We start from the raw sequence: 27,656 nt of genomic DNA on the forward strand, positions 1-27,656 counted from the left end.
CAAGAAAAAAAAGACTATAGTAATTAGATAAAGGAATGTTTGTTTAAACGGATGTAATTGTTATAACTTGTATATAGTTCATCATATCAATTTACAAATCTTTTGATTTTATAAGAGAAAAAGGGAACGTTTTCTTTTGAAATAAAGATATCAATTATAAAATATAAAAGACAAAAATTTTTAACAGATCCCACAGCAGGGTGTGATTCATTTTTTAAAATTTTGTATAATGCATGAAATGTCAAGTTGATACTTTTTTGCCCTTGTGGGCAGTTCAAACACATTTATAAAAATAAAAAAAAATGTAGTTCTCACCAACTCTTTTTAAAATTTAATAACTGTTCAACTTTAATTCTATTACTCTACTATATGTATTCAAGAAAATAATAACTTATGCCTTAAGTAATAATAAGCTAGAAGTAAAATTGTAAGTTCATATAATAAATTAAATAGAGTGCTCATATTAAGAAAAAAAAAATTATCTCTCTGGTTAATTTCTAAATAGGATGAGATAAGCATTTAATTTAAAGTCTAAATATATTTCTAGAAAAGGGAGTGCAACATAGTAAACAAAACAAAACATTAGGATTCCCACATTTTACTCTCATGCATATTAATATATTTCCTAATTCTTAATTAGTAGTAGTATGAATTAATTATTAAATAAATCACTCTTGGGAATATGAAGGGAAAGAAACTTAAGCCTTGAAAACAAAAACAAAAAAAGATTCGGTGAAATGTCTAAAAAAATCAGAGGGGAAAAAACTAGTGAGGAAATTAAAACTTGAAAAAATTTCAAGAAACAAGTGATTACAAATATGAAAGTTGTCAATAACAATGTGAATATATGTGTGTGTGTGTGTTAATTGTTGAAAGGCAAAAAGTGATATTTGATCATAAGCCAATGAAGTAGCCTAGCTATAAACGAAATCAAATCAAAGGAATGGAAAATTGGAGGATTCCCACAAACTTCGTTTGGTCATCTTTATAACGACACATGAAAGAAAATGGGCATCCAATTTCAAAAACACATATGAAATCATATTCCTTTTCTCATCATAACCTCATTGAATCTTCCAACGTTCTTCATTTATCCACACAGAAGATACCACTCATCATAAAGAGCTGCATGCTTAATTCTTTTGCTACATCTTCTTCTTGATTCTTCGTCTCTCTCTCTCTCTCTATATATATATTTGTCAAATACAAACTGGATTTTTTCTACACTCTTTTCAATACACTATTTTTCAAATATGCAATTAAAAACATTAATGTATGGGAATGTTTTGGGTGAAAACCAAATGATAATTTTAAAAACAATTTTATGGTTTATGAAGTAAGTATTTAAAAGGAGTTTAATTTCATGTCCGTGTTGAACTCATATTTGAAAAGAAAACTAATAAGAAACTAGATGCGAGTGAAATCGATTTAATACAAGGGGAAAAAAAAAAGAGCTTATAAAAGATATAATTGGACGAATGAAAAGGTATATAAGTAGAAAGATGACTTAAAAGACTAAGGAGATGGACTCGTATAGAAACAAGATTATTGGAAAATTAAATCCTTCTTCACCCAATGTAAAAAAAAAAAAAAAAAAAACTTGACATATACTTACAAACCCTAAACCCATTAATCACATATAAAGAAATCATAAGACAATGCTACTCATGAATATATGGAATGAAAATGAGTCAAGTAATTAAAAAAAAATTTTTACTTTGTTTTCTGATGTAGGAATATTAATATTTCTTCTTGGATTGTATTGGTCCCTCGTATATGAAGAGAAATGTCGAGAAAATGATACCGTGGAGATCATATATTGTCAAAGACGTTTAATATATTATTACTATTAGTTATTACTATTATATATACGAAGAGTTGGTGCTTTTGTAGGGCCACACATGTCTTCTTTTAACTTTAGATCTCTGCAAATACCAAAGATGGGTCCCACACACATTCACTTTTGTGAGTTTTATATATATATCGGTCATTGGACTGTGCAATGCATGCTTCTTTAATTTTCTCCATCTCTCTCATTCCCGCATAATCATTCTCAGTCCCACACTTTAAGGACACGTATGATTAGGTTAAGCCCTAGTCCTAAAATTCCTGCACAAAAACAAAAGGAAAAGCATATATATATATATATATATATATATATAATGCACATATATCTTCATCACCTTCATTGCTAGGGATTGCACATGTTGAGGAAGCTGATGAGATAAGCTTGATTTGATCATTATGGAAGTCCACTCATTACTCATGTCTTTGAGATGTCATCAAAAGGGTTCAACTTGGAGCTATATATATATATATATATATATATATATATTCCTTATAAGTATCTCATATATAGCTTCTAATTAATTCAACCGTTAATTATGCTTCTATTTTTGCAGGGCTGTTCCATTCCAAAAATTTGATTAGACCTTCCTTTATTATATAAAAATATATAAACCATTGAGCATCAGTTTGATTCAAAGGTTGAAAAGAATGTCTGGTTAATTTGTGTGTACTTCAACTAATTAATTAATGATTGTTATTACTTTAATTTGACCTATAATTAAGCTATAAGATTTATCTTTTTATCCGTTCATATGGCACATGGTATTATTGGATCACATTAATACATTTGATTATTGTTAGGTTATACTACCTCCGGTCCTAATTATAAGAGCCAGTTGACTAATTTGAAGATTAAGGAAGTAAGTTGAGTTAGTTATATGTCCTAAATAGATGTTATTTTTCTTAAAATATCCTTGCTAATCAAGTGTATTTAATAGAACTATTATTATTAGAAGGGCTACTTTGAAAAAAAATGTATAAATATGAGAGACAAAGTGTATTAGGGTCTTATATTTAGGATTAAAATAAAAGTCAAATAGAGTTTTATATTAAGGACCAGAGGTAGTATATCGGAGGTTATTCTCTTAATACTATTTTCTTTACATAAGAGCAGTAAAATCATTTCACGAAGAAATGTATTTTCAAGAAAGTTATTATAAGAACAAAGTGAAAATAAGTGATCTTAATTTGCTATTAACAAATTTTAGGGGGATCTTTGTGTGATTCTCCTAAATAAGTAATGGCAGTGCATATGGTTTTTAATTAATTGGGAATGTTAATGGTGTTGGTATTCATTAAAGTATGAGAAAATTAAAGCCCTAAACTACTATTCATCTCCCTTTATTGTTTGCTTTGGGACCTGCTTGGCAATCATGAGACTAAATACAGCCAGACACTGCTTAGTGGGCTTTTATGAATCTGCTTAAGGGCGCATATATATATATATATATATATATAAAGACTTTTTTGGTCATTGGAAGGTGATCGAATATAATTTATTTTCTTCTCTATTTTTTTTTTTCAAAAATGGTCATATGCGCCAAATTGTGGTATTAATTGCGCCGTCAGCTCATTACCTTTTTTATTAAGTCCTTCGAATCTTCCTTAATTATATTGTATAATTGTGTTTTTTTTCTTGCTAATCTCAGGCCCCCAGCATGAATCATCATCACTACAAACATATCAAATACATAAATATATCATCCCACAAAACAAGACCCTTGAACTGCGACGACTGCTATATCTACATATACTTACGGTTTATAAAAAAGAAAAAAAATTGTTGCTTTAAGCCTTTTCACGCCGACCCAAAGAAAAACAAATTTGGGAGCCAAAGGTACCAATATTTGTGAAAAATTAAGGGAAGAAAAAACATGCTTCAAAGGTACGATATTTATATATATGAATATATATAATAATATAATATACAATGTAAAGTATATAAATATAGTAACAAAGCATATATATATATATATATATATTTAAAACAGTGATGGTCAATGAGGAGTTCAAACTTGGGAGCCAAAGGCAAAGCCGAAAAGGCAGAGACTTTGCTTTGGGAATGTTTCATTATACGAATTATTCAAACTTAGTAGAATGGGGGCGGCGCGTGGCTTGAGGTTCATACCTGAGAGGCTCCAAGTTACTCATAATCAAATATATTCTTCTTCAAACATTCTAAATTCTTTTTCTTTTTTATTTTTTTTGTGGGCATTCCGTTTATAAAAGAATAAGTGAGTTATAACTCAATTATAAGAAAGGAAAAGAAGAAAAAAAGGTGAATTTGGATCCTCTCTTATGATGGAAGTGAGAGTTCAGATGCTTTTTGGGATGATGAATGAGATTTAAATTAGAAATAGAAGTAGTGATACTTATATAATTATTATGTTTAATTATTTTCATCATTAGAATATCTCTTTAATAATTATTTTTTCAAAAAAATTAATGAGGTGTTTATTAGTGGCAATAATTTTCAGTTTTTCCCATTTAATTTTTGAAAGTCTTGTCTTTAACATATGCTCGAGTTTATTTGATAACTTTTCCCCTGAAATTTCTGAATTTTTTTGGGCAACAACTCTCTAGGATTTAGTGAGCTTAGGTCGATAAAGTCATCATTCATGGAGGGAGATATTTTCAGAATCCTCGCTCTCCTTTTCTTCTGAAAGTCCCATCTACACCATTAAATTAAAAAAATAAATGGTTTAGATTTAATATTTTATAATTCAAATTTGTTAACCTCTTTTGATGAATAATATTACTATCATGTTCACGTAATAATTAAATCAGTAAATTTTTTTTAATAAAATTGAAATTATCCAACAACATCTCACATTAAGTAGCCTATATCAATGGTCAGATTACAAATTCGTTGATTTTTCTTAAATAACATGGAGGGATTAAATTTGAGCTCATATTAGTATATTACTAAACATTAAACATCATACCCTAAAATCAAAATGTAAAATTAGTGATACTTGACGGATTCAAGTTGGTATGCCTGTGGCAGAGTAGTTCTCGTCACTTAAATAAATAGTTGGGGAAAATATTCTTTGCTGCTGACTTGATCTACTCCTTATATTAGCACAAAGAAAGGAAAATAAATCAGCAATAATAATTTAAACAGCTAATAAAGTTAAATCCCAAACAAACCAAATAATATAAAATGTTGAGAAAATCTCTCTATCCATCCACTCACCCAAAAAAGGCAAAAGAGAAATTTCAAAGTAACAGGAAGCTAGCTCCTAAAATGCCTGCATATTTCTCTCTAACCAATTTGCATATAATGAGGCATTAAAGAATCCCTCAAAGCAGGCAACAGATAAGACCCTAATTAAAAGCTGAGAAACACAGAGAAGCCCCAGCACCTCAAAATTGGGCAGCCTGCCCTTATGTCAAAGGACATGAACAATGACATTCCACAAATCCATCAAAAGTATTCCCCTCAATATCCTAAAACCCTACCTTCCATGGCACTATATACTGATTCACCAGTAATCATCAATCACTCACTTAACCTAACACATTGCTCTGTAAACATAAATGAGAAAAACTATATGTATGTATGTATTTGTGCTTATGTACATATATCTAGGAAAGACAAGATTTTGATAGGGTTCATATTCCCAAAAATTGAAACTTTTTTGTTGTTTTGCTTGAGATTCAATTATATTCTATAAGTTGTCATATTCATACCCATGATTTAGCCATCTCACAAATAATAGTAGCTTCTCTTCCAAACATTCCTTGCCCCAACTAAAGATGAAACGAATGATTAAATAGTGTATATACATAGGAAAAAGAGATAGAGAGAGAGAGTACGATGACATGTCTGATATAAGTGTATATACATATTCGCTTTAGCTTTTGCTAATTCTTTAGCTGCTTTTAGTCTTTTGCTTTGATTGGAAGACCGGAATGCTGAAGGAGAAGAAGAAGAAAACAGCCATATAGGATACTGCTGGATCTCTCTCTCACTTTGCTGACTGGGGGCAGCCTTTGTTCCTGCTGACCGGGTCGTTTAGCGTTCAGGCGTTAAAGCTAAACGACCTGCCCGTTGCCCCGTCATGTTGGGTTTGTCTTTATTAGCTGAGGTTAAGATTACAGGAAAAAATGAAAAAACAAAAACAAAAACTTCATTGGAAAAAAACTAAAGCTCGTCTCCCTCTCTCTCTCACCCACAGTCTCTCTCTTTCTTTCTCTCTCCCATTCGCTATGCTGCGCTTTATTCCGTTCAAATTCGATACTTTGCTGTTTGTTACAGAGAACGAGGAGGCTCTCTTTTGTTTCCGAAGACAGAGAAAGAGAAGTTGAACCTCTCTCTCCTCTTTCTCTCACTCTCTATATGTTTATGTCTCCCACATTGTCTTGTTCTATTTCAGAATCTCATCTCACTTCCACGCATCAAAGTGTTCTCTCTCTCTCTCTCAGCCTCGCGCTTTCTTTCATCATATTTACTGAAGTGTTCGCTTCTTTGCTTCCTAGTTCCTGCATTTTATAGCGTGGCTGCCATACTTAGCACCGGCAAGAGCAAAGAAGGAAAACCCATTTGTCATTTGGTATTTACCGATTTGGGTTGTGAGCTGAGCCATTTCTGAACTGATTTCTCAAGGTGGTGAGAGCTCTAAGAATTTGCGAACTAGAGCGGCAAATGTGGGTATTCTTGTCTCAGAGCTCGAAAGGGAGAGAAGCAGGAGACTGGAGAAAGGGATTTTGTTTTTTGAATTTCTAAAAATTTTGGGTAACTCCCAGTGATACCTAGAAACCCAGGAATAGCAGAACCATACTTTGCATTGGAGCTGAAGAGCTGTATGAAGTAGAAATTTAACAATGAGAGATGGGAATTCAAAGAAAAGCAAGGTTCTTCTTTGTTTCTCACTGCTCTTCTCTTCTAGAAGGCGAATTACTTTCATCTTTCAATTTTTTTAGGAGTTTACTGACTGTTTGTTGATTTGCTTGCTTGATGATTGAAGCTCTCATGGTCCAAGAAAATGGTCAGGAAGTTCTTCAATATCAAAAGCAAACCTGAAGAATTTCAACCCGATGGTCGTGTTTATGGAGGTGGGTTTCTGTGTTTTCTTCAGAATTCAACTTTTTGAAAGGTTGATTGACCATTTTCTAACAGACTAGAGTCAATTTCGCAGAACAATGTTCTTAGACTTCAATCACACAATGCAAAAGCCTTGTGTATTCCCAGGTTCCTTTTGGTTTCGGAGAAACCGAGCAAATTAGACAAAGAAAATCGCCTAGAAAGGACACAAAACGTAGCATAAATCATCAAGTTTTGGCTGATTTTGGCTTTTTTCTGTCTTTTTGTTATCTAATTTAAAAGATTTAGTTTGGCCAACTTTAAATTAGCTTCAAAGTAGTCCAATTTGCCTGTCATCTGTGAGTCTACTCTGATTTATTATGTTCTCCAATTTGTTTTTACCTTTTACCTTTCTTAGTATGCAAACAAAGTGTGAATTTATTTGAACTCATTCTTCCTTATCTTATGTTTGATAGTCAATTTCGTTCTCTGGCTGTTTCATGGATACATCTTTTGATTTTATGCTTTGAATTTTATGTATTGACCGTGCTTGCTTTCTTCAGGAAGTGACGTAGATTACAGAAGCAGGAGTAGCTTCTCTGAGAGAGAGCCATGTACAATCAAGAAAAGCAAAACAGGTACAGATTCCCTCTATAGCCTAAAAAATTTCCAGTTATTATTTCAAATCCTTTTAACCGTGTTCTGTTGAACAGAGAAATTTAGCCGGGGCACCGAACAGGTGAGGCGAAGAATGAATCTTGACCATCCAAGAATCATAGATGTGCAGAACTATAGGTACATACATATATATATATATTCTTTGATCCGTTTCTTTTCAATTGAAAATCCTCTTTGCTGCATTCAATCTCTCATGGTTGATTCTGTTCTTCTTTCTTCTGAGTAGCATGTTTGTTGCAACATGGAATGTGGCTGGAAGATCCCCACCAAGTAATATGTGTTTAGATGACTGGCTCCATGCCTCACCACCTGCAGATATTTACGTTCTTGGGTAGGAATGTGGTACTTGTCAACATCTTTAAATTCAAGACATGTATTAATGATTTCATATTGACAAATTTCTACCTTTCTATTCAGATTTCAAGAGATTGTTCCCTTAAATGCTGGTAATATTCTGGGGTCAGAGGACAATGGCCCGGCTAAAAAATGGATGGCTCTAATTCGAAAAACTTTAAACAACCTTCCGGGTACTAGTGGAGGTAGTGCATGTTATACACCATCTCCCATTCCTAAGCCTGTTGTAGAGTTGAATGCAGACTTTGAGGGATCAGCTAGGCAGAAAAATTCATCTTTCTTCCATCGCCGGTCTTTCCAAACAACTTCTAGTGGCTGGGGTATGGACAATGATCCTATGATTGGGCAGCCACGACTAGATCGAAGATACAGTGTCTGTGATCGGGTGATTTTTGGTCACAGGCCTAGTGACTTTGATCCCAGTTTTAGATGGGGTTACAGACCTAGTGACTATTCCCGGGCAAGTGACTATTCCAGACCAAGTGACTATTCGAGATGGGGTTCATCTGATGATGATAATGGTCTTGGGGATTCACCAAGTACAGTTCTGTTTTCACCAGTGTCTTATGGTGGACCTACCCCCAGTGAAGATGGGTATGGAATGCCAGGGGGTTCAAGGTACTGTCTTGTCGCAAGCAAGCAAATGGTAGGAATATTTCTTACCATATGGGTGAGAAGTGAACTGAAAGATCATGTTAAAAACATGAAAGTATCATGTGTTGGCAGAGGATTGATGGGGTATTTTGGAAATAAGGTAATTCGATAGTCAATTGTTGATAGTCCTAACTTTTTATGTATTGTTATTTTTATTCATTATGAAAATGTGGATTACTTGAAACTGAATTTAAGAAGAGTTCTTCCGCCTATATTTGCAGGGATCCATCTCAATTAGTATGTCTCTGCACGAAACTAGCTTTTGCTTTATTTGTACTCATTTAACCTCAGGACAGAAAGAGGGTGATGAACTGAGAAGAAATTCTGATGTGATGGAGATTCTTAAAAAAACAAGGTTTCCCCGTGTTAATGGCGACACTGAGAAGTCTCCAGAGACAATCCTTCAGCATGAGTATGTAACTTTCTCATATTTCCCCCAAATGCTTAAGCCCTTTAAAAGCATGATTGCATAATGAATTCTATTTCTAATTCTAAATAATCCATGTGCAGTCGAATTATATGGCTTGGAGATCTAAATTACCGGATTGCCCTCCCTGAGCGATCTGCTAAGGCACTTGTTGAGATGCAAAACTGGAGAGCATTGTTGGAGAGTGACCAGGTATGTCTATATATTCTCACTACTGGTTAAATTATTGCATTAGACAGTACAGTTGCATAATATAACAAATGAAATTAACCTTGATATGGATTGACATTGCTTGCAGTTGAGAATAGAGCAGAGAAGAGGTCGAGTATTTGTGGGATGGAATGAAGGGAAGATATATTTCCCTCCAACATATAAGTATTCAACTAATTCAGACAGATATGCAGGCGATGATATGCACCCTAAGGAGAAAAGGCGAACACCTGCTTGGTAAGAACATCATTCAAACAAAAAGTAATGGGAATTTAGCAGAAATACATAACAAATGAGAAGTGCTTCTTGTTATATGATGAGAAAATAAAATATAATTAGATGCTAAAACATCTAGCATGAAGTTTGTTGTTTATTGGGGTATAAGTTTTTAAAATTTTTACATCTCATGCCAATAAAACTATTTTTTTTTCATTTAGGTGTGATCGCATCTTGTGGTATGGAGAAGGTCTCCATCAGTCGTCTTATGTTCGTGGGGAGTCCAAGTTTTCTGATCATAGACCTGTTTACGGCATCTTTTGGGCTGAAGTTGAGTCAAGTCATGGAAAATTGAAGAAAAGTATGAGTTGTTCTCGTTCTCGGATTGAGGCTGAAGAACTTCTGCCATATTCCCACGGATATACTGAATTAAACTTCTTCTAAAGGAAAGGAGGGCCTTGACATGAGATAGGTTCATTTGTATACAAGTAAGCTCTCTCTTCTACTCTCCCTCATCCATGATCACAATCCCAAACTTTCAATTTACCATTTACTTTTAAAAACTTGGGCTCCTCAGGAGAGTGTAAATGATTGGGATGTTTTGTTTTCCTGTCAAGCTCATGCACATAGTAACAGATAACAAAGCCAAAACGTATGAGAGCTTTTGTATTTTTAGGTCTGAAAATGATCATTAGTGGTCACTCTCTTACCTAGACCCGGCTTTTTTTTTACCTTTTATTTCCCTGATGGTTAGACCAAAAGTACAAGATTCTGAAGCTCTTGAAAAGAATTAATGTGAGTCTCAATATAATGATAGAGAACATTAAAGCCTAAAAAATATTCTATTATAATAGCCCAGTAGGTTTGGCATGCTTTTAAGGATATCTCATAAGCAAACCTTGATTTAATGAATTCGTTAGGCCTATCAATGTATTCTGCAGAATATGTTATGCTCAGCAGAATCTCAATAGTCTGCTTCTCAACCATCTCCTGCTTTGAAGTCCTTTTTGTTCTTTTCCTTATTGCTCTTGCATCTTTTTTAAAATAAAAATTAAAACCAGAAATTTTACATGCACCTATTACTTACTGTTCAGAACTTGGTCCCCCATCGTGGAGGACTTCATGCATAGAAGGGAGGGGAGTGATAGGGACAACCCATTTCCCTCAAACCGAAAAAGGTTAGTTCTTTCATCTCTTTTCTGAATTATATGCTTTTTTCTTGGCTTTGGCTTTTTTTGGTCTCTCAGCTTCTTTGTCTAAATTTCCCACTTTTACTTTATCTTTTTCAGGCTCTAATCTCTAGTTTTGCTCTCTACAGTGTCATGCCTTGCCTTGCCTAACCCACGCAGTACCTTCTTTTATCATCATCTTGTTAGCTACTACTCACTCACACACCAGCTTCAGTACAGTGCATAATCATTAGGTACTGCATTTTGATCATTCTCAATTCTTAACCAAATGGTCCCTTCAATTATTAGTAATTAACTTTAAGTCCCTGTGACTTGCTGTTCTTGTTATTCTTCTTGATCTGATGCTGATAAATTTTTTTTTTTTTTTGCCTGAGTGTTGCTGCAGGAAGTGGAAGACTATTTTTTTTATTCAAGATTCTTTGATTGTTTTTGGAGAGACTTATGATGATGAAGGATAAAATCAAAGATGGTTGAGAGAATAATCATCTGGGTACTACTAACTTTTTTGTTTTTGATTTGTTTTTGTTTTTGTTTTTTTTTGGGGTTTCAAATGCAAAGAGAGAAAGAAAAGAAAGAGTTTTGATGTATACTGACTGTTAAAGTGATGCAAAAAAGGATTGTACAAAGAGGAGGAAGATGAGAAGAAGAAAACAAATAAAATAAAAAAAGAAATTGATTTTGATGATTGAATTTCAAGGCCTTCCTTGCTTCTTTATTTCTTCTGCTCTGTTATCTGTCACTGTCTCCATTATTAAATAAAGGTAGGGGCTTTACCAAATAGAATACTTAGCATGCATGTCCTTTACCCTTTTGCTTTTTAATTTTTTAGATAAATTTATTTTATTTTATTCTTGGAGGTAATTAAAACCAAAAAGTTTTAAGGACAGAGTTTCCAGGCTTGGCAGGTAACTTGAGTGGGTGCTATTTACCTGCATGCCTGTCTCTTCCTGTTTTTAACTTTTGACTTGTTGTGGGGTTTTCTTTAGTTTCTTAAACTTAGAATCACGAGACATTGTTACACAAATTCTAATGAATAATTATATGATGAACATGTTTATAAATTTATTATTTTATTCTACCAGAATGAATAACAATATCAACCAAGCTGAATGCTTGAAGCGTATCATTTAGTAGCTTTTTGTAGTGAACTATAATAGTAATAATGAGTTAAGTTCTTTTTCTTTTTTTAAAAAAAAAACTTAAGTCAAATTTTTTATATTTATTATATAAAATTTTTTAATCACATATGGTCATATGTCTTTTTTAATTTTATGTGAATTTATTATTAAATGTTAATATTTTAAAAAATATGATATATAGTTATGAGTAATTTGAGAATTTGACATAATGAATATAAATAACTTGATGTAAGTATTGTCCTTTAGAAAGCATACATTAGATTGTGATTAATTGAATAAATGAGTGTAAAATAATTTTGTTGTAATCTTCTATCTATTATATATTATTTTCATCTAAATGTGGTTGCTGAGATGCATCATTTAGTTGTGAAAGCTATGAAACTTAAAAAAAAAAAAATTTAATGCTGTCCTCATTAAATATGAATTGATTAAGTGAACAATATAAATAGGTCCTAAATGAGAAATTTAATTCTTAATAAATCAAATTATATTTAAATGTTATTCTTTTAGTCCTTTTTTATAAGCAACATTAGACTTCATCATGTAGATTAAAATGTTAGTTAAAATTAGTTAAAGACAATAAATGTATAGAAATTAAAAATTCTTTCTCCAAAATGCCCTTACTTATGGGGGAGAAAGAATAGAAGAGAAAGAATAAGGAAATTATTATAATAAAGAGAATTATGAAACATAAAGAATGTGTAATGGAGAACGATGGTTTGAAAAATGATATAATAAATATATTGAGTATTAAAATAAATAATTAATTAGGATAAAATAAAAAATTTACTACAAAATTTAAGACAACTTGTAAATATTGTTTATATTTAGAGATAAGAGAGGGATAGTAATTGTTGCTTATAAAATGGAGGGAGGGAGTAACCATTTAGTCCATGTCATCTTGTGATATTCTGTTAGAAGAAGGACTTATTAATAATTAACCTCTTTACTTAGGACATACTTGTAATTGTATTATTAATTAATGAGAGACCGCAAAAGTTGTGAATGCTATGAGGTGTTAGCGGCTGCTTTATTATCCCAACGGCATAAAATATTTATAAATGTGGCCGACGTGATTCATAGAAAAGAAAAGCTGCAAATTAATGAGCACAATTTCTAGAGGGAAGATGATTGCCTCAATACTTTTGAAAATATTTAATTACATTTAAAAATTATGATTTTTTTTAGGCAAATCTTTAGGAGATGATGAATTTCTATGAGAAGACCAAACGTGCCTCTCCCAACAAATATATGATAATTAGTATCTTGTTTTTAAATTTAACTTGTCTTTTTTTATCAGGTTAATTTAATTTTAGATCTTTCAAGTTTGTCCTTATTTTAATTTTGATCCATCAAGTTTTAAATCATAAATTTTAGTCCTTTAAGTTTCTTCTCATTTAAAATATTAGTCCTTATAATTTAATAAATATTTGGACAATTTGCTCTTTGAAGAACCAAAATTTATAGTTTAGAACTTGATGGATCAAAACCAAAATGAGGGCAAACTTGAGGGACCAAAGATTATATATATATATATATATATATATATTGCATTCGATTTGTTTAAATAAAAGGAGGAGATGAAGGAAATATTTGTTTATTTTTTACTTTTGTGTTTTCCCTCATAAGGATATATGACAATCAAACATTTATTTGTATTTAATACAACACAAACTAAACTTAATGCTCCAAAAATTGTGTCATCAGCTTGCGACCATCATTAATACAAATTATTTTGGTTATAAGAAAAATATTTAAAAAAAAGAAAAAGAAAATAAGCATAACGTTCCCTCATTTTGAACTTTGTTTTTGTGGGAAAGCGCCTCAACGGAACCCAACTTATCTTTGGAGTTTCTGCAAAGGAAAAAAAAAAAAAAAACAACCGAATCAACCGGTTCAACAGGAAAATCGGTAAACTGGTCAATGGTTCGGTTTGGTTTTATTGTTGAACTGGTATCGAATCAACCAAACCGGTGTAAACTGATTTGGATAATTATGTTATCACTGGTCATATTTTTTCTTATTTAGCTCTTAATATCTCAATTACTATAGATGTAAATGAATTTTAATGATAATTTTGATATCAATGATTATTAATTTTAGTTATTGATAAATTTTATATATCAAAATTCTCAATGTTATTGTACTTTGTTATTGTTACAATCAAACTATTATTATATTTTCTTGTATTTTATTATTAGTGATCATTAATTGTTATATTTTGTTATTTTTAATTAAATTAAATTATACTCCTCCGGTCCTTATTATAAGACCCAATTTGACTTTTTATTTGGTCCTAATTATAAGACCCAATCCATTTTCTCTTTTATATTTATGCATTTTTTTCCAAGATAATCCTTCTAATAATGATAGTTTTAGCTAATATACTTAATTAGCAAGGATATTTTAGGAATAACAACACTTATTTATTATAAATAACCAACTTAACTTACTTCCTTAATCTCCTCAAATAAGTCAATTGGGTCTTATAATTAGGACCGGAGGAATATTATTTTAATATGACCGGTTTGATCCTGAGTTGACTCTGGTCCGAACAACTAACCCTTGAACTACTACCTCAATCGGTTTAGTGTCTGGTCTAGTTTTTTATTCCTTGATTTCTAACAAACATGTTTCAATTGATAGATTCTGTCGCGTTCAAGAAGAATTTCCCACACAGATGAATTCTATTGAATTTTACATTACTTTTTTTAAATATAAATATAAATATTTTGTATATGAGAAAATTTAAATTATATAAACTGAACATAATTTGTGAGTTTTTAATTCATCCACATCAGAAAATTATCAGCTATCTATTTTGATTTGTGGGGTATTTGATTGCTGAGATTAATGTCAGCAATGACTCTATGGAAGTTCTGACTTGAATTATTGAGGAATACCTGAAGAATCACCTCCCGGTTCTCTCATCAATATTAGAGACCACCCTCAGAGATTCGATTAGAGGGTACTATGTATGATCTCATATGTAGAGTTTTCTAATTCTCATGCTATTAAAACTCGACTCAGATAGGCTAGTTAGACTGGCGAACTGGTGAACTAATTCCTAATCAATTCGGTTAAGAGTGTTGGATGGGTCAACCAAATTAAATTTTATGTTTTTGCCTCCTTTTTCTGAACTTGAAGTGATGCCAAAATTTGAGTTTTTTAAAAAAATGATAGTTTGTCAAATTTGTGATTTAATGACTTTGTTCTGGATTATATATGATTTATATATAAATATCTCATTTACCTGTTATTTAATGTCTTTTTTTTATAATCTAAATATTACTTTTTATTCAAAGCCATATATTAATATATTTATATTTTTTAATTAAATTATATTATTTTAATTACGATTGGGTTAACCTCATTTCAATTTAAGTTGACTACTAACTCTTAAACTACTGTTTTAATTGGTTTAATATTTAGTCTGATTTTCAGCACCTTACTAGTTCTTAATTACATCCATTTGTTATCAGCCGATATGCCTAATAGTTAGGTTTTTCACTTTATTTTTTCTCCTCTCAATATAACTTCATGTCATAGCCATTGCTTTTTGGGGGAAAAAAAAAAAAAACTAAAAAAGGGAAAGAATAATTGTGTTATGGGTATTTGGCTCTGCAATTTTCCTCATACATTTCTCTATGTTGACTCTCTTTTAAGAAAGTGGATCATACTTCCTGTTTGGGACCGGGACCACGCTGTATCCTAACCTCCTTCTTAGGGCGGGGCTGGGATAAATTTGTCCTTTTGCGTCCATTTTTTGGGGGGCCTGTTCGGGACCATCTCCTTTTCTTTTAAGGGAGAAAATTGACCACTAGCTCCTGTTCCTGTTGACAAATTAATGGCATGATATGAACAAATTTTAAGAGGATATAAATTCTGAGATATTTTTAGTTCATAACAGATTCCTTGAACAAGTTAATTATAAATATATGTGAGTGGCAAAAAAATTATAAATATATGTGTGTATGTTAATGTATCTAACATTTATACGTTTACTTATGATTACTTTTATTTATTTATTTTAAAATTTATTTAATTTAATTAAATAAGAAGGGATAGTACAACAAATTTTAATGTCATAAAACTTAATTCAAAATTTTTAATTGGCGAAGAATAGATTTCTAATTTAATATATTTAGAAAGATAACTGCTTGAAGGAAGGCTAAATTAATTTTGCGCTTACTACTTGGACGGCAAATTTCGGAATGATATTGGACCTTACTTTGGGCTCCTGTTTACCAGAATAATTACATTCTATTTTCAAAATTTTGCATTTGTGTAACAAGAAATTGCACTGGATTAACAAACTATCACCAACGGGATTTGGTTTAACGGAAGGAGCTAATCCCTCACAACTTAACGAACCAAGGTTTGAATCTCTAATAGGAGAGTTATTCATATTTAGTGTTGATAGTGTCTCGAATAGAATTGCATCTAATAAGAAGATACTTATACTTTGGGGGGAAAATTTTTTTTTCCATGTTATGAAAAAGAAGGAGCAGAACATTAATTTAACTTCTGCCTCAGGTCAGACAATGGAGACGATAAAAAACCCTACCTATCGATCAATTACCTCTCGTCTCTCTGCCATGAAACTGTTCATCATGATCACCAAAACTTGAATATTAGGATTAAAAAGTTCATTAAAATTGGTCAAATCTGAAAAAAAATTTTATAACTTTTTTGTTTTGAAAATTACTCTTTGCTCCTTGATTGATATGGTTCTTTTGGGGGAGAGAAGAAGAAAAACGGTCGTTTAAGCTAATTAAAAATGAAAGAAGCAAAAAAATTTTTAATAGGAGTATAATATATTTCGTTTTATTGTGTACAGAATTTTGTACAAAAAATCAATACTACTTATGGTAAAAGTTTGAGTTAAAAAAATAATTCTTCGTACAAATGCTTTAATATTTTTTTTTTTTAGTGAAACGGAATTCATTATCAAAAGGTATGTACAAAGTTCAAAAAATGCTTTAATTTTATCAGTAAGCGTTGGCCCTGAAGGGGGTTAAGACTGTTTAAATACAAGATTTTGAATTTGAGTCCATATAAATAAAAATATTTTAGGAGAGAAATGAGCCCGACAATGTGCTTAAATAGTTGAATTTGACTAGAAATCAAATACTGCCTCCTATCCTTAATATAAGAGTTAGTTGACTAATTTAAGTAGATTAAAGAAACTAGTTAAGTTAGTTATTTATAATAAATAGGTATTGTCTTTCCTAAAATATCTTTACTAATCAAATGTATTGGTTAGAACTACTATTATTACAATGACTATCTTGAAAAAAATAGATAAATATGAGAGACAAAATAGATTGGGGTCTTACATTTAGGATCAAAATAAAAATCAAACAAACTCTTATATTGAGAATCGGAAGTAGTATAAAAAAATGCTTTCATTTTCATTTTCAAATTTTATTTCTATCTTTTCTTCCTATGCAGTATACGAACTGTTTAGTGGAAAAGCCATAGTCTAAAAAAAGCCTTATGATAGACATACCTCAATTCTGAGACTGGCTTAGGCCGTCAAACTTAAAATAGTAACTAGGTAAAGTTTGAAAATTTAACCAATAAGATGTTGATAGATAGAGTAAATGGTCTTATTCTCGTAAAAAAAAAAAAACATAATTCAAATTATTAGAAGTATGCTTATTAGGAGGATTTTAATTTTAACACTTTTAGCTTGACAAAAATTAGTTTTAAGTCTAAAGTGATTTGAGAATACTTTAAGATATACAAAGAGAAAAAAAAAGTTTGGAAATTTAAAACTAGCTCCGGATGCACTTAAAAAACAAAGTACATCCAATTGCCTCAACATTAAAATATTTTTTTTAAAAAAAAACTGATGAGCTTGCCCATCAATTATTAACCATCTGAACCCCAACTTTCTCATTAAAAAAAGAAATCTCTACTCCAACGTACAGTAACAGACCAAGAACATTCATTTATGACCCGGTAATCACAGTGTAAGGAACCAATGAATGTATCTGTCAAGTAATTTATCAAATCCCAACATCCTTAAATTAATTTATTTACCTCAAGACTATAACAAACCTTACCTATGGAAGATCACTTACCTTTCTTCTCCCTTCCATGTAATACTGTAACTATATAGAAAAAGAAAAATCAAAATTAAAGAACTTAGAACTATATACCGTCCTGCTTCATCTTCCACTTTTATCTTTCCCCTTCAGCTAGGATCCTAAACCCTCTTTTGTCCACATTTACAGGCTTCAACCTCGATTGCATGCAAACTCACACGTGTGCTCTTCACCTTATAGGTGTCTAAAACTTCCTTTTAATTCACATCATCATCGTCCCCACCTGATGATGATCATGTTCTCTGCAAAAACATTTCTCTGTCTCTTTCTGAAACAACACTCGTCAAGCTGCATGACCCTCTAAGCCCCAAATGTCCTCCATGCATTAAAACCAGACCTCATGATCTTCCACCTTCCCCTCACTCACACCATTACAACCCAGGTTGTTCTCTATAAATACCCACTTCATCTCCCTCTCCATTTCAGGAAACATCGTTCGGTTTTGTGATCAATCATGGGTTGCTTCAAAGCCAGGCTTCCTGTTCTCTTGCTTCTGGGTTCTGTTTTCCTGGCGGTGGCCTCCGTTGGCCTTGCCCACTGGGAAGATGATGAGAACTCGGAATACCGAGTCTGTGTGAGAAACTGTGTCGTTCAGAGTGATCCTTCCGTGTATGCCCAGTGCCCTGCTCACTGCAGGTCGAAGAAGGACCGGCATGAGGAGAAGGAAGAAGCAGCTGAACGGGACCCACGTCTTCCTGACCCTCGCCGTCCATGGCGGCCGGGACAGACCGAAGAAGGAGAGGGGGAGGAGACGGAGGAGGAGAAACCTCAGCGGCAAAGAGAGAGGGAACAACAACAACAACGTCCACACCGACAACCTCGTCCAGGAAGAAGGCCACAAGAAGAAGAACAAGAACAAGAAGAAGGTCGACACCGGCAACCTCGTCCAGGGAGGAGGCCACAAGAAGAAGAAAAAGAAGGACAAGAAGAAAGTCCACAACGACAATCTCGTCCCGGAAGGAGGCCACAAGAAGGAGGACAAGGGGAGAAACAGAAACAGCAACAAGAAAACCCGTATCACGTGCCCTCTGATAGGTTCCAAACCCGATTCGAGAACGAAAATGGTCGGATCCGGGTCCTCCAAAAGTTCGATCACGTGTCCCCACACCTTCGGATGCTCCGATACTACCGAATCGTCGAATACAGAGCCAGACCGGGAACCCTCATTGTGCCCCACCACTCCGATGCCGAGTACCTCGTCATCAACACCAGAGGTACATAAAGCTCTCATCTTGGTTTTATTATTATGAGTATTATACACACGCATATATATATATTGGATGCTAACCAAACATAAACATGATTGATTGCAGGAAGGGCCATAGTTACTCTTGTTCTTCCAAATTACAAGGAGTCTTTCAACCTAGAGCAATTTGATGTTTTGAGGGTTCCCGCAGGGGCCATATGTTACACTATTAACCGTGCCAGTGGTCAAGATCTTGAGCTCATCAAACTCGCTTTACCCGTTAACATTCCTGGTCAAATTGAGGTTTATAATTCTCTCCTTAACTTACAATTTCATATTAATCCTCAGTAATCTCCAAAAAAGAAAAAGATTCTCATTAATTGTTTTGTCCGGCCCTGACCTTGTGTGTAGAACTTCTACCCCTCTGGCAATCAAATTCCCAATTCTTACCTCAAAGCCTTCAACAGGAAGACTCTCCAGGCCGCCTTCAACGTAAGCATCATCTATATTGTTGTTTATGAGTTTCTCATTGTATTCTGATTTATTAACGTCGTATTGTTGATATGAAATAGGCCTCGTACGAGGAGATTGAGCAGGCATTTTGGGGAACAGAGCAGCAGCAACAACAAGGACAACAGGGTTCAGAAGAAGGAGTGATAGTGAAATTGCCGAGGGAACAATTGAGATCACTGATCAGCCGTGCCCAATCAAGGCAAAGAAGGGAAGAGAAGAGTTCACCATTAGGTCCTTTCAACTTGAAAAACATTCAGCCTCGCTACTCCAACAACCATGGCACCTTACGTGAGGCTCACCCTCAACGCTTCGAAGCTCTTCAAGACCTTGGCATCGGTGTCTCCCACCTAAGACTCAACGAGGTATAGACACATACATATAACTCAACCAATTGAGAACAACATATATAAGGTTTCATGAATTTTGGTAATGATGATGAGTTGTTTTGTTGATTCTTGTTGGGCAGGGATCAATGTTTCTGCCTCACTACAACACAAGAGCGATAATACTGGCCTTCGTTGCTGAGGGACAAGGAGACACTGAAATGGCGTGCCCACATTTAGCGAATCCCGAGGCACAGGAGGGAGATTGTGGATGCAGAGCGATTCGACAGCAGAGGCAGCGGGAAGGAGAAGGAGAAGGACAAGAGCATAGAGAAGGACAATTTAAGAGGTTAGCAGCAAGACTATCGAAGGGTGATTTTTTCATAGTTCCGGCAGGTCATCCTGTAGCTGTCAGAGCCTCAAGGAACAGCAACTTGGAGGTCGTCGAGTTCGTACTTAATGCCCCCTACAACTTCAGGAGCTTCCTCGCAGGTAACATATATATATATATATATATTTTATAGACACACATACATAAGCTCTTAATTACCGTGACGCAAGAGTTAATATATGGTTGATATGTATGTGGATGAAGGCAAGAGTCAGAATGTGCTGAATGAGTTGGACAGAGAGGTGAAGGAAGCGGCGTTTGAAGGGTCCGGCGAACAAGTGGAGAGGCTGTTGAATCGACAGAGAGAGTCGTTCTTCGTGGATCGTGAGGAGCAACCAAGTGGGGGAGGCAGGTCGCCCAGCCAAACTGGTAAGGTTGCTTGGTCTTCAATCTTGACGGCTTTCATGTGAGTGAGTGAGAAGTGAAGTTGGCCTATGTAATAAATAATGAATAAATAAACGCATCATCAAGTCCTGTATGTTTGCCTATTAAGGCACATAAGGACTTATCCCATATGAGGAACGAGTACTACGTATGTATCAATATCTGCAATATTATGAATAAATGAGGCGGTGGATTTTTTCTTCAACTACCTCCTCCTTTGTCTCCATTGATGGCTTCTATTTTTTTTAAATATGTTCAAAGTAACTCACGGGTTAACTTCAAATACCAAACCGATAAGCTATTGATTAAAATGATAAGTAGTCTCACATCAATAAACAATAAAGAAGAGAACAAAAATTGGAATTCCGAAAAACACACATATTGGGAGGATGTTGGGAGGATTTTAATGTTAACGCTCCCGTCTAACAAACATTATTTTTAGACACAAAATAATTTGAGAATACTTTATTAAAAAAAAAACTCCTAAGGACCAAACAATAATAAGTAGAGAGAAGTACTAGCAATCTGTGCGTATATTCTATCTTTTATTTGTGACTTCATATGCAACTTAATGATTATAAGAGACAAGGGACCCCAGTAATACCAGAAACCTCTATGAGGATACTCTGACCATTTAAGGTGAAACAAAAAAAAAAAAAGGACAATTTATTGATAACGCCACAAAACTTTGTCAAAATATAGTGTCGAAGTTAAATTAAATAAAGATAAGTGAGAATTAGAATTACCCCATATATCTTTTTAATTATAAGATCTTGTTTGTAGACTACAAATAAGATTTTATAATTAAAACTGGAGGTAGTACTATATAATAAGGCGTTGAAACCATGAATAATGTGGAAATTAAACAGGAGTACCTAGCAATAGTTTACGGCATAGTAGAAGGTAAAAGCTCTAATTACAAACAAAAGCCTCGTAATTAGTCTTTACGAAGATTAGAAGACAACGAAACCTACTTTTGAGGACTCGTACATGACCATGTCCGTTTACGATGGTTTTAATTAGACCTCACGAGGATAACGCTTCTGTGTTTCTGGTCATCTTATCTCTCTTTCACTTGTTAAATTAAAAAAAAAAAAAAACTCGAATAATTCAGACGGGGTCCTGATTCAGATTGCAGTATTCGATTCTATGCTCAATCAACATATTATATGCTCTTTCAGTCTTTAATAGAAGACCTATTTAACTAATTTAGTTAGATTAAGAAAGTTAGATGAGTTAGTTAATAATAAGAAATATAACATGTCTATCATAATCATCTTCCTTAATATCCTCTCTCCCTCTTTTACTTGATTATGGTTGAGGGAGTATTTATAGAGGTAATTTAGGAAAAACTGATAAATATGAGAAATAGGTCTTATATTTAACACTAAAATCAACTTAACAATTAGATCCTATATTAAGAACATGAGGGGTATTATTTGTATTTTACATAAGACAATAATGTTGGCCTCGCCATGAGCCCATGGATATGTCTGTGTGTGTATTGATTCTTAATCAAAAAGGGTCAAATGTCTTCATCGTTGTTGATACTGAGTCCTAGGAACTTGCAAATTAGAGTACATATACGACACACACAATACGTATACTTCATTCGCCACGCTTATATACATGTTGCTGAGCTGAGTGAGAATATATCAGCTTATCAGATTAGATTTGTATTATACGACTATATATTAAGACAACAAATATATAATCAAGAAAGAAACAACTAGTAGTGGCCAGCCAGGTTCGCAAACCCAAAGGCAGTATTGGAGGGCGTGAATGGGCAGTTAGCACAGCGATGTGTGTGTGTGTGTGTATAGATGTTCGTACTTAGTAAACTATGAAGTTGTCAGAAATGACCGTGAAAAATGAAGTTGTACCTTTGTTATTTGTCCTATATTTATGTGGTCCAAAATATCTCATTCAATGAAATCACGCTTGATTTTGCATTAAATTTGATTGGAACGTTTAAAACGGGCGTGGTTTTGAACATAGTTGTGAGCTAACCAAAGAGAATAATATTTTCATAGAAACCAACTCAAAATCAAACATGCTATATAAAAGACTCCAAACTGCTAATTATCAGTAAATTCGATTGGTGAATTCATATTTGTTTGATGGAAGCCCAGAAACCATCAGTATGTATGCAAAATAAACTTAAACTGTCAAAAAATATATAAGAATAGCGAGAAAAACCAAAAGCGTATGGAATGACCGGAGCAATAAATAGATATCAATGCGAAATCGAAAGATATATGTATTGAAATCAACTTAATATATCAGTCGAATACAGCCAAAGCAAATACAATGCAACAGAAAATTCAGCAATGCAGGGAAATAGCGGAAGATCCATCTAGAGAGAGAGAAGATTCTTCAACCATGCACCCCCTTCTCTAACGTCCTGACACTGCTTTTATGCTGATGTGCCATCCTCCGGCTCACAATTTCCATGTGCTCTTTCTCACCCGCGTGTTACGCCTTAGTTGGACTTGGGATGAGTCCCCAGTACTTGATCTTGCATTTGTTGGCCCATCCGAGGTTGGGCTACAGTTGCTTATTACATTACCTCCCTCTTTAAAACGAACCTTGTCGGCAAGGTTCAAATCAAGATACCTCTGTTGTAGATTATAACCCCATTCCAAGAAGGTGATGTAGAACCATCCCATTGGACCAAGTATTATGGTGTCCACTGACCGTGATTCTTAACTAATCGTGATTGTAGGACCTCCAGTGGTTGACTAATAGGCCATTCAGTCACCGATGTTAACGGGAGAGGCAGATAAGAACCTTGATCAACAGCACCTTTGAACTTTTTGAGGAGGGAAACGTGAAACATAGGATGGATTCGTGAATGAGGTGGCCAATGTAAATGATAAGCAACTTTGCCGATACGTTCCGCTACTTCAAAGGGTCTGAAAAATTGCAAGGCTAGCCTTTGAATTTTTCTCAATTGAACAGACTATTGATGATATGGCTGGAGTTTGACCAAGACCTAGTCGCCAACAGAAAATTCTACCTCCCGTCTTTTTTTATGGGTGAAACGCTTCATACGAGCCTATGCCTTCTTATAAATTCACCTTGAGAACCCGTAACAGTTTATCACGCTATTCTAGTTGATGATGGACATCATACGGTGTATCATCTGCTGACGAATGGCATAGTAATGGAGGAGGATCCCGACCATAAAGCACTTTAAAGGATACCATTCCAATTGTAGTAGGGAAGGACATGTTGTACCAGAATTCAGCCCAAGGCAGATAAGCCAACCAGCTCCGTGGGTAGTCAAACACAAAGCACCGTATGTACATCTCTAAACACTTGTTTAGAACCTCTAATTGACCATCAGTTTGTGGGTAATATGCCGAGCTCATGTTCAAATGTATTCCTTGTAATTTCATTAAGTGCCTCCAGAAAGCTGCCGTAAAAGAATGATCACGATCTAAAACAATGGTACACGGGATGCTGTGAAGTTTCGTAACATTAACAAGAAAACTCTCCACAATATTTTGACTAGAATAATTAGCCGTCAATGGCATGAACATGAAATGGGAATATTTTGAGAGGCGATCGATAACCACAAAAATTATAGAGTACCCACGTACCACTGGTAAACCAGTCACAAAATCTATAGCGATGTCTTCCCATATATTGTTCAGAATCGGTAGTAGATAAACTCGACTGGGTGTAAGTGGGAGGCCTTAGCTTGTTGACACACACAGCACTGCTTAATATCTTTTCACATTTGAGGCCAGAAAAATAGAGAAGCAATGCGATGGAAAGTGCGCAGGAACCCTGCACGTCATCCCACTTTGGAAGAATAAAATTCTTGTAAGATCTGGGTGATAATATTAGGCACGTCAAGTGGAATCACAAGATGATCCTTCCAATACAACTCTTGATGTTTTAGATTATAGTAGGGTAATGCATCAGATTGTTGTGAAATTCGCGCCTTCATATTTGCCAACCATGCAGAATTAGGCAACTGGCTATAGATTGAATACGGAAAGGTGTGTTCCAATTGTGAGATAGCGAAGCAAGTATGACGGGATAAAGCATCTACGTACAGCTTGATTTGGGCACCCAGGTTTGTATTCATGCTAAACTGATAGCCTAATAACTTTGGTAGACTGAGTTCCTGTTCTGGGGTCTAAATTGTTTGCTTGCAAAGATGTTTCAAGCTCACATGGTCTATGCGAATGATGAAGTGTCAACCAAAAAAATAATGACGAAATTCGGCAATTACCTTTGTAATTGCATATAATTCTCAGACATAAGCCAATTGCTTTTGCATTCAAGGTGACAATTTCTTAGAAAAGAAGGCCATAGAATGATCATCCTGACTCAAAACTACCCCAATCGCAGCACCAAATGCATCAGTCTCTAGCACAAAAGTCTTAACGAAATTCAGCAATGCAAGGACAGGAGACGAAGTAAGGGCGCGATTTAGGTTATCGAATGCACTTTGGGTCTCATTGGACCAGTTAAATGCATCAGTCTTCAACAAATCAGTTAATGGGCTAGCAATCTTAGCATAATGTTGGACAAACTTGCAGTAATTAATACCCACTGAGCCCCAAGAACCCTCTCAATTGCCGTATGTTTGTTGGAGGGGGCTAGTTCTGTACAGGTTTGATCTTCGACCCATCCATCTCAACCCCAGCCTGAGAAATAATATGTCCTAAATATTCTATCCGCCAACGACTGAAGGAACACTTGCTCAACTTAGCAAATAACTGATTTTGAGCCAAAGATTGCAAGACTAACTCCACATATTATAAATGTGATTCCCATGAATCACCATAAATGAGTATATTATCAAAGAATATCAGAAAAAATTGACGGAGGGATGGTCAGAATATGGTGTTCATTAATGCCTGAAAGGTGGCCGGCGCATTAGTTAAATCAAAGGGCATGACTAGCTGTTCTTAGCGGCCGAGGTGGGTTTTAAACGTCGTTTTCTCCCTGTCTGTTGCTTTCATCAGAATTTAGTGATACCTAGATCGTAGATCAAGTTTGGAATAAAAAATTGACCCATAAAGTTCATCCAATAGCTCATCAATAGTGGGCATAGGGAACGTGTCCTTCACAGTGACTGAATTTAGAGCACGGTAATCAACACAAAAATGCCAAGTGCTATCTTCTTTTTTGACTAGTATGATCGAAGTCAAGAATGGGCTGACGTTTGGTTGAATTAGTCCTTCGAATAGCAATTCATCAACCATCTTCTCAATCTCATCTTTCTGGCTCACTGGATAGCGGTATCTTCATACTTTTATAGGGTCTGATCCAAGGGAGTAAGTCAATACTATGCTCATGGCACTATTCAGGTGGGAGCCCATGGTATCGTAAATATGTTGCCATATTTTGCTATCACCTCCTTCATGTCATCTGGTATCGCTTTTGGGGGGTTCTTCTAGTACTGGTTGTAGCATGCATAACTCTGTAATGGCTTCTGTATTAGTTAGTCTAATTAGATGGTGAGATTGTGCTTGACTCACAGAGGGCCCTCTGAATCCTTTTAATGTTATGAATGTGTCCCCTAGTAGAAATTTGATAGTGGAAGTGCTATAGTCCACCACGTGTGGACCAAGTGTCTCTAACCAGTCAGCACCAATTACCATGTCAACTCCGACCACAGGTAAAACAAAGCAAGACATGTGTAAAATATGCCCATTAATTTGCATGGGGTGTCATTCACCAATTTAGAGTGAGTCAAAATACGTCCGATCCCTCCCAGAACCTTAACCTCAGGTGTGAGTTCTACTAGAATTTTTAAATGTTGAACAATCCTGGGGTGTAGAAAATTATTGTCAGAGCTTCCCCCATCCAACAGAATCTGCACCTTCGTTCCTTGAATCTCTCCATTAAACTGGATAGTGGTAGGCCCCTGTGTGCCTCTTAGGGCGTGCAAAGATAAATGATGTAGTGTCACCTCTGGTTCTTTAATCTCGACCTCTTCTATGAAAGGGATGTCCTTGTCATCTTCATTAAGAAGCATCATCAGTTGTCTATTAGGGCACCGATGAGCCGGCAAAATTTTTGCATCACATGTGTAGCAAAGGCCCTTCTCTCGTCTGACTTGCATCTCTACTGCTATCATCCTCTTAACTAGCGGCATATTAGGTTTAGGCAATAAAGGAGGCAAATTAGCTTTACCACCACTAGTCTACATAGTGCTCACTTTGGTGTTGGACCCTGAACATGCCACTATGGCCTTTAGTGAAATCATTGCACCTAGCGAGGTGTTAAATCGAGATTTGGATTCAGTGGCAGGAACAGATACACGTGAGCTGGTTGTGTCAATGAATGAACGTGCTAATGCCATTGCACTTAAAACATTTGAAGGACGTTGAACCAAGATGCTCCTCTTCGTATCCAGATTTAAACCACCCAAGTAACAATCTAGCAATGCTGCCTCCAGTATGTCTTCTGTTCTATTAGCCAGAGTCATGAACTTAGAGTTATACGCCTCCAATACACTGCCAACCCCTGCTTGGGTGAGCTTAAATGATTGCGATCCAGCACAGTCAAACTTAGATGGCCCATAATGAATTTTGACTACCTTTGCCAGGGCTGCCCAATCTGGCACTCCGCCTACTTTTCCAACATTTGGTACCATGGTAGAACGTCACCATCTATGTGTACAAAAGCGATCACTAGTCATTGTGGTTTGACACACCAAAGTATTTGAAATACTATTATGCTCTGTATAACCAGTCAAGTGCATCATGGCCATCGAACCTCGAGAAATCCAACTTCAGCGTCTTGTGGTACGATGTGCCATAATTGATGGGCTATTCTGACATCCCTGAGAAATAGGCCTCCGCGCTGCTTTAGCATGCGATGATAAACCGGTCATTGCCTTGACTACCGACTGTAGCATTGCCTCGAACTGATTGAAACGTCCTTCTATTTGATTGAATCTACCATCAATCTAATCAAACCGTTCATCAATTCGTTCGAGTTGCCCCTTGATACTCTCTGTAAAGTCATTCATCTTT

At 34.8% G+C, this 27,656-nt stretch overlaps 3 protein-coding genes across 4 annotated transcripts; 2 read left to right on the plus strand and 1 right to left on the minus strand.

The window, feature by feature from the left end:
- The first annotated feature begins 6,131 nt into the window (after positions 1 to 6,131).
- Positions 6,132 to 11,267, plus strand: LOC114728831 (type IV inositol polyphosphate 5-phosphatase 7). 2 transcript variants are annotated; one of them, XM_028915787.1, is made up of 13 exons: positions 6,132 to 6,705; positions 6,819 to 6,906; positions 7,438 to 7,512; positions 7,588 to 7,669; positions 7,779 to 7,883; positions 7,970 to 8,660; positions 8,782 to 8,972; positions 9,071 to 9,179; positions 9,286 to 9,434; positions 9,635 to 9,901; positions 10,508 to 10,591; positions 10,703 to 10,836; positions 10,989 to 11,267. In XM_028915787.1, the coding sequence occupies exons 1-10, from the start codon at positions 6,676 to 6,678 to the stop codon at positions 9,855 to 9,857; spliced, it is 1,743 nt and encodes a 580-aa protein (XP_028771620.1). In that variant the 5' UTR covers positions 6,132 to 6,675; the 3' UTR covers positions 9,858 to 9,901; positions 10,508 to 10,591; positions 10,703 to 10,836; positions 10,989 to 11,267. The 2 variants fall into 2 exon arrangements, with proteins under 2 accessions (XP_028771620.1, XP_028771619.1); XM_028915786.1 differs by having other exon boundaries at positions 10,732 to 10,836.
- Positions 11,268 to 18,309: 7,042 nt separating this feature from the next.
- LOC114728839 (provicilin-like) lies at positions 18,310 to 20,678 on the plus strand. The gene is made up of 7 exons (XM_028915796.1): positions 18,310 to 19,069; positions 19,169 to 19,344; positions 19,453 to 19,533; positions 19,614 to 19,916; positions 20,021 to 20,101; positions 20,168 to 20,369; positions 20,473 to 20,678. Exons 1-7 carry the CDS (start codon positions 18,310 to 18,312, stop codon positions 20,676 to 20,678), a joined length of 1,809 nt encoding a protein of 602 aa, XP_028771629.1.
- A 4,268-nt stretch (positions 20,679 to 24,946) lies between these two features.
- LOC114728840 (uncharacterized) lies at positions 24,947 to 26,773 on the minus strand. Its single transcript, XM_028915797.1, has 2 exons — positions 26,354 to 26,773; positions 24,947 to 25,150 (listed from the first exon to the last, which is right to left on the minus strand). Exons 1-2 carry the CDS (start codon positions 26,771 to 26,773, stop codon positions 24,947 to 24,949), a joined length of 624 nt encoding a protein of 207 aa, XP_028771630.1.
- Between the last annotated feature and the right edge of the window lie 883 nt (positions 26,774 to 27,656).

This window comes from Neltuma alba, unplaced genomic scaffold, assembly GCF_004799145.2.
Source record: "Neltuma alba isolate B1F8T4 unplaced genomic scaffold, ASM479914v2 tig00012576_pilon, whole genome shotgun sequence".
Lineage (NCBI taxonomy): Eukaryota > Viridiplantae > Streptophyta > Magnoliopsida > Fabales > Fabaceae > Neltuma > Neltuma alba.

Bases quoted from the DNA above. Each gene is read 5' to 3' on its own strand.
- LOC114728831 (XM_028915787.1), top strand. From the start codon at position 6,676: ATGAGAGATGGGAATTCAAAGAAAAGCAAG. The intron at 6,907-7,437 runs GTGGGTTTCTGT...TGCTTTCTTCAG, and splicing joins CGATGGTCGTGTTTATGGAG to GAAGTGACGTAGATTACAGA. The intron at 7,884-7,969 runs GTAGGAATGTGG...CTTTCTATTCAG, and splicing joins GCAGATATTTACGTTCTTGG to ATTTCAAGAGATTGTTCCCT.
- LOC114728839 (XM_028915796.1), top strand. From the start codon at position 18,310: ATGGGTTGCTTCAAAGCCAGGCTTCCTGTTCTCTTGCTTCTGGGTTCT. The intron at 19,917-20,020 runs GTATAGACACAT...CTTGTTGGGCAG, and splicing joins CCCACCTAAGACTCAACGAG to GGATCAATGTTTCTGCCTCA. The intron at 20,370-20,472 runs GTAACATATATA...ATGTGGATGAAG, and splicing joins CTTCAGGAGCTTCCTCGCAG to GCAAGAGTCAGAATGTGCTG.
- LOC114728840 (XM_028915797.1), bottom strand. From the start codon at position 26,773: ATGCCGCTAGTTAAGAGGATGATAGCAGTAGAGATGCAAGTCAGACGA. The intron at 25,151-26,353 runs GTGAATGACACC...GATTTGTTGAAG, and splicing joins TTTTGACTCACTCTAAATTG to ACTGATGCATTTAACTGGTC.